This window comes from Spinacia oleracea, chromosome 4, assembly GCF_020520425.1.
Source record: "Spinacia oleracea cultivar Varoflay chromosome 4, BTI_SOV_V1, whole genome shotgun sequence".
In the NCBI taxonomy this organism is placed as follows: domain Eukaryota; kingdom Viridiplantae; phylum Streptophyta; class Magnoliopsida; order Caryophyllales; family Amaranthaceae; genus Spinacia; species Spinacia oleracea.
In genome coordinates this window covers 29,691,301-29,698,328 of record NC_079490.1, presented here as the reverse complement: position 1 = coordinate 29,698,328, position 7,028 = coordinate 29,691,301, and the positions used below count along the sequence as shown (strand labels likewise).

At 34.5% G+C, this 7,028-nt stretch overlaps 1 protein-coding gene across 2 annotated transcripts; it reads left to right on the top strand.

Moving 5' to 3' along the window:
* Window positions 1-1,056: 1,056 nt before the first annotated feature.
* On the top strand, window positions 1,057-6,234 carry LOC130459678 (uncharacterized). Of its 2 annotated transcripts, none has more exons than XM_056827167.1 (4): window positions 1,057-1,570; window positions 1,666-1,927; window positions 2,557-2,621; window positions 4,737-6,234. In XM_056827167.1, the coding sequence occupies exon 4, from the start codon at window positions 4,744-4,746 to the stop codon at window positions 5,386-5,388; it is 645 nt and encodes a 214-aa protein (XP_056683145.1). In that variant the 5' UTR covers window positions 1,057-1,570; window positions 1,666-1,927; window positions 2,557-2,621; window positions 4,737-4,743; the 3' UTR covers window positions 5,389-6,234. The 2 variants fall into 2 exon arrangements, 1 of the variants encoding a protein (XP_056683145.1); XR_008919251.1 differs by lacking the exon at window positions 4,737-6,234 and adding an exon at window positions 3,617-3,852 and having other exon boundaries at window positions 1,114-1,570.
* Window positions 6,235-7,028: the final 794 nt, after the last annotated feature.

The window sequence follows — 7,028 nt, the reverse complement described above, 5'->3', positions numbered from 1 at the left end:
ATTTCATCTTCCCCTGTTATATTATCCCCTTTCCTTAGGTGCTTATTTAAGTCCTCCCTAAATCTCTTATAGACAGCCACAGAACACATCACAAAGAAACAAGATAACCAAAAAGACACTCTTTGCAACTTAAATGGAATTAGCCCAAAAGCCTTCAACCACGAACATCAAAGATAACGATCGAGAGAATTACAAGAGCATTCTACAACCAAATTTAAATACCAGAAAGGAAGATTGCTATGAAACTACCTCACCCCGTCGGAGAACGGAAAAGGATGAGCAACCCACCTCTGTCTCCTACGAGTTCAAACCGATGGTAGATGAAAAGCGCTAAACCCAATAATATTTTGGGGATGTGAGGTTTTAGAGAGAGAAAATTGTTGTGAGTTACACTAATGTATTATATTTATAATTTGGTTTGTTGTATTGTGGCGAATACAAATTGATGATTCTACAATGGCTCCTTGCATGGCATGATATTGATAAAGTTAAATCATATTTTGATAATTATGTTGCGATTTAATACGACAAAAAAATAATGTTGCAATAATAAAATAATTAGAATAGACTTATCTCGATGTTGTGATGAATGAATTGAATAGTTTAGAACAATTGTCACGCCGTGGCCGAACCACTGTTCTAAAAGATGATTTCGCGCTACCCCGGTGCAGTAGAAAGCTCGCGATTGTCCTCCAAGGTTAACACGGAATCAAGGCTTGTGTACACTTACAAGACTCGATTGGAGTAAACATATGCCCAAAAACCAAAAGAGTATTTTTTGAGAGAAGATCAATTTGTATGGACACTTTTGTGTATATCTCTTTTTGGTGTACGAAAACTAGAAGATTTATATTATCAAGAATGGGAAGTGAAGAGTCAAAACAACTAGTGAATAATGGCCATCAATGGGGACCGTTATACATTGAATGCTAAAATATAATGACAGAATAATGCTCATTAAGGTTAATCAATTCGCAACGGTTACGGAATAATGTTGTAGCAACCATATGTAATCCCCCGTAAATTTATAAATTTTATTAATATATATTAACGTACATTATTTATATTTAAATAGAATTTATGAATTTTAAGTAATAAATATATAATTAACGTATATTTATTTTATTTAATTACGTTCTAAATATTTAACGATTTGAGAACTTTATTATATATTTAATGTATATTTAATTTTATTTAAATATATCCTAAATATTTTAACGGTTTGCGCAATCAAGAATAATTTTAGAATTTTATGTTGAAAAGAATTTGAATTACGAAATACATTGGAATTTGGAAAATAATCATAACCGGTTTTGGAAGTTTAAATGCAAACTTAAATCTAATCCTAGCCCAAATTGGCAAAGCCCAATACAATGAACCCATAACCTTCCTATACTCCTATTCCACGTGAAAACAAAAGAAAAACAAACCCTTCCCTCTCAACCACCATTCACGTAAATTGCAAACCCTCCTCCTTTCTCACATTGCTTCCCCTTACTGCTACAACTCACGCCGCCAGCTGCCGGCCACCTACAACCGCCGGACCACCGCCAGCTTCCTCTTCCGTTCGGTAATTTCGTCTTCCTCCCTCTCCCTCTTCTTCTTGCTTCTCCTTCGTTCTTACTCTTCCCCTCTTTCTCACTTGCTGCTCTGTGTTCGAACCAGCAACCACCAGCCCAGCACCACCGCAGTCACCGTCGGCTCGTCGCTAACCTCTTTCCGCCACCCCTGCTCGCCGCCGCGCAACCCTATCGCCGACCAGCACGTTCTCTCTCCACTCTGTTTCGTCACTACTCCACGCGGGCCATCACCACCTTCGGCAACCAGCCCAACCGCAACCTCCACCGCGCCCAGCCGCGTCTCCTAGCTCGCCACCACTGCCGTGCCTGCACCACCGCCGGCCAGCACTCTCCTTCCTCTCCTTTTGGTTATTTCTTAAACCCTAAGTTATTTAAATATTTTAATTAAGTTTATTAATTTGAATTTATGTTCTTGAATTTAAATTATGTTCTTGAATCTAAATTATATGTTTTTATGATTTAACTAGAATTTTCAGATTTACATATTATGTTTAAATAATGAATTTAATAACGTTTTAATAATTTAAATTGCGTTTCTTGAATTTAAATTATAGGCTTTATGATTTAATTGTGGATTTCAGAATTTTAGGTTTGCATAATTAAATTATTAATTTTCAGATTAGGTAATTGAAATGAAATAATGATTTTAATTATTAAAGTGTGAATTTTTAAGGTTTTTAATGATTTAAATCATAATAGAATGGTTATATATTATTAAAGCTATTATTTTTATGATTTTAAGAACATTGATTATGCTTTAGAGTAGTTTGGAATTAGTTTATATTGCCGGAAATTAAAGTATGATGTTTGTAAAGAGTTTTCAACGAATTTCAATCACTAATTCAATAATTATGATGCTAGGAAATCAGATGTTCAAGTTTAACGTTAGGGAAGGTTCTGAATATGTTTAGGATGTATTTAGAATGCTTTATTATGGTTGCGAAAATTGATTGGGAATATGTGTTGGTTGTGTTAGGCGAAGAATTCTCTTTAGGCGACTTTTGAAAGTGTTAAAGTGGTCTATCAGTTTGTTTACACAAGGTACGTACATACCTGCGTGCTTGGAATGTGTGCTAATTGTTGAAATCATGTTGATATTATTGTTGAACTTGGTGATGTTGATATTATAGACAAACTTGGTTATATGGAATGTGCATGTTTAATACTGTTGGACAAACTTATTGAACTTATTTTGCACTATAAGAACTGTAACATGTTAGTATGGATGTTTGATACAAACATGTTGGTTGGGAACACTAGATTATTCTATATGATTGGGTTGGATCAATTGGTTGTTGTTCCCTTTCTATCTTTTCACTACTTTATAAGGGCGGAGGACCTTGTTTAGTAAGTTGAAACTTTATGCCCATATACAGGGTCGCTCATGGTTAAAGGAAAGGTTGGTTAAGTTGGAATGAGTCTTGATTGATGCTTTTATGATCACTTACTTAATTCCAAGATAAAAACAGTTGTGAACAAATGTGAATTGTCTGTCTTATGTAATGGTTGAGTCATAACGAAATCTCAATTTGTAAATCATGTAAAGTGAAACTGAATAGCAATAGCTTTAGACTGTGCACGTCTGAAGTGACGGACAAACAGGAGTTGGGGTTCATGGTGGTAGCCCATGGCCTTTTCTGGGACCGGATTGACCACCGTGTCCTATTTTTATTTAAACGTTCCTCGATATCGCAGGTCACTGAGGTTACGGAGTCGCGCCCGTACCTCGTCTTCCTTAGTGAAGACTTCTGGATGGTCAACTCGGTCCATTGTCTATTTCAACTAAAATAATATTATTGCTAAAAGTCTAGCCTAGTCTAGTCTGGTCAAGTATGGTCGTCAAACTATCATGTTTTGTCTGCCCTTGTTTGTGTTCATTAGTATCATGTTAGGGTTGTTCGTTTAATAGAATCATGTTAGGATTATTATTGATTCAGTATGTAGTACTCAGCTTTGCTGATTACGTGCTTTTGCTTGTGCATGTTGATCATGGCTATGCCTTATTGATCCTGTGATGACCCAACTTTGGTGAGCAGTCTCTAAGGATCAATAAGCGTTGCCCATCTACAGGTTTGAAGATGATGCATCATTGGGATCGGGATTAGAGAGCTCGTAGTTATATTTGTTTTATTAAGTGATTTGGGTTGTTAACTTATATTTGGAAGTTGTCGTACTATTCGTATTTCCTTATTTCCGTTAATTGGTTTTGGACTTAGTATGTAATCGATTATTTATGAACCTAAAAGTTAGTTTTATGTTTTCCGCTGCAAAATTCTGAATAAGCCGTACGTTTTCACACGGGCGATAATGCCTTGATAATTCTCTATAGTTATATTTATAAAAGGGTTGTTTTAGAAAAAGGGAATTGTCGGGGTGTTACAAAGTGGTATCTAGAAGCTAAGGTTTTACTTTAATAAATTTTTAGGCGCCTAACTATCTAGTTATTTAAAATAAATTTCTTAAAAATCGAGATTCTACGTATTATAGTGTTCAAAAATTGGTACTTTTTTTTGGGGGGGAAGATCTCCTTTTATCTTGTTTGAAAGTATATAATATTTCTTATTTAAGTTCGAAATCAAATTATTTATTCGAATTAAATTGACTTTCGAAATTTTTATTCTTTTTCTTATTAATTATTATTCAAAAAAAAGGAGTACAATTTTTTTTTAGAAGTTCAATTTTTTTTTTTAAAATTGTTTCAAGAGTTAGAATTCGTTATTTAAAAAAAAAAAAAAAAAAAAAAAAATATATATATATATATAAATCTTCTTCGAATTAATAACTTTATTTTCGAATTTATTCGCTACGCATTTCCTTAATTTATTTTACTTTATTTATTTTATATTTTTATTCTATGTTATAATTTAATTATATTATCGTCCTTTTAATTTGTTATTTAAACTATTTCAATGCTTTAGTTTATGAGAGATGGGTAGTATAAGAAAGGCATATAAGATAGAATTATATGTGCATTAGCAGCTAGTCAATGCTAGCATAAGAAATTGATTGTTATGTACGTGCGTATGCTAATTGTTTAATGTTACATTTAAATGTGCATAAAGAATTGTTTGCTTCCACCAAACTTATTGCATTATTGAACTTTGTTTATGATTTGGCTGGAAAATCGTTAGTGAGACTTTGAATTGTTTATTCCAGGAATAAAATGTTTCTTTCCAAGTATACTAACATAGGATCCTTCGAGAAACTTGATATAGAAACCCCTGATATTTACGTGAAGAAAATTGTGTTTGGATGTGAATATTATGCTAAAGTTCAAGGGCAACCTATCTTAATGAGAAAGGATATCATAGCAGCCACAATCATTAATTGCTTACCTAACAAATTTCCATACCTAGAACTCAAGGAAAAGTTTAAAGACATGCATTCTGATAATGGGACTCCAAACTTGACTAAGTATGGAACTTGGGATGGTAGATGGAAATATGATTCAGAAATTCTGACCACCATTATTGAAGCGGCAGAAAGTGGGTTTAGAGACGGTAAAATCGTAGGGAGTCATGTTGGGGATTCAGTTACAGAAGAACCTATGGGAATTAGTGTAAATAATGACCTAGAGGAAAATGATGTAGCTGTGGAGAATGAGAATGTAGGTGTTGAGGCAGAGTATCCTAACCCAGCGGCTCATGAGCCAACCATTGAGATCTCTAGTGATTTGGATGCAGAGCTCGAAAGTGAACAGGAGATGGCAAGTGAGCCTAATCAAGATGAAGACATGGGTGAAGATGCAAACCCTGAGGAAGACCCCGATGAAGACCCTGAAGAAGAGTTCGATAATCTTGAGATCTAAATTTCACTTCGCAAGTTTCAGGAGCAATGGATAGGCAAGAGGCCACAAATATTTTGAAGTCATAAATAGTTAATTTAACTCTTTTATGTTTTAGAGAATAAGTAGCGAAGCTACAATAGTTTAAAGTTAAAGTTTATTGAAGTTTGAAATGTTCTTTATTATTTTGAAGGATGTAATAAATATTTATGGAGTTAGCAATAAAAGTTAAAGTTTTCAAGGAATTGTTCTTTATTCTATTTTGAGGATTCCATAATACCCCAACCTTTAGGTAACACGTCATGGATTAATTTTCCATTGGTTGCATACTCAGTGTGAATTGTGGATCAATTTAATTGCCACAATAATATTAAATGATTTGAGTACATAAAGAAAGTGAGGGCCAATCTAGACCCTCATGACCAATATGATTCAAAAGGTTATGCCATATGTGCAGTGTGTGAATGTCTTTCGTGAATTATCGAGGATGATTATTTTTCAATGATTATTGCATCTTGTAGACGATCGTTGCACCTTCATAAACGATTGTCGTGCCTTCATAAATGATGTGTATTAATGTGAACATTGTTGGTTGAGGCGAACTTTATGGTCAATTCAAGTATTAAATTGTATGGGATAACGTATAGGTGATGTTTCAAACCTAAAGTAGAGTATACTAATTGCAGGCCGCGTTCTAGAATGGCCAACAATAATGACTTAGTTGTTGCTATTCGCCTCTTGGCGGAAAAGATGACCCCACCTTTTTAGAAAACCAGATTGGAGAGTTTGAGAAATTGTTTGGGGATTTGAATTGTCTTGAGAATATGAGAGTGGGTCAAGTTGTCATGTATTTGAAAGATGAAGCCGATTTACAGTGGAGAGAAAATGGGGTTAGACTTAGCGTTGTTGAGAGATTCAATTGGGATTCATTTGTTACCGTCTTAAGGAAAAAGTTTTATCCTCTTTTTATGAGAAAACAAAAGGCACAAGAATTCATAAACCTTAGGATGGGATTGGCTAAGTTTGTACAACGCTAAGATAGACGTACTGTGAAATTCAGAAAGTAAAATTAAGGAACCATATTGGAAGATTGACCTCATATAGATGTTTTGAGAAGACCAAGAACCTTTAGTTATTTCGGAAATGCAAGTGAGAAAATTGATGAATAGGGAGTGTGAACTATTTTTCCGTAGTGTGTTAGAGGTGAGTAAAGAAGTTGGAGTGAAAACCGAGGATGTTGCCATTATGAGCGGATTCATTGATGTGTTTCCGAGTGAAATTGCAAGTATGTTACCTGTTAGAGCCTTGAGTTCACTATAGACTTAGTTCCTGAAACGACGCCTATACCTAAAGCACCATGTAGAATGACACCTCCCGAAATGAGGGAATTAAGACACTATTGCAAGAGTTGTTTGGTCAAGGAATATATTTATTAAGTAGAAACATAAGAGTATGGAATTATGCATCGATTTTAGGGAACTAAACACCGTCAAGAATAAATATCATGTACCTAAGATAGATGACATATTGGATCAATTGAATTGGGCGAGTGTGTTCTCGAAAACTGATTTGTGTTTGAAGTACCACCCATTGAGAATAGCTGATAAGGGCCTAAGACCTCATTAGCATTCGTCATTGTCATTATGGGTTTAGAGTAATATATT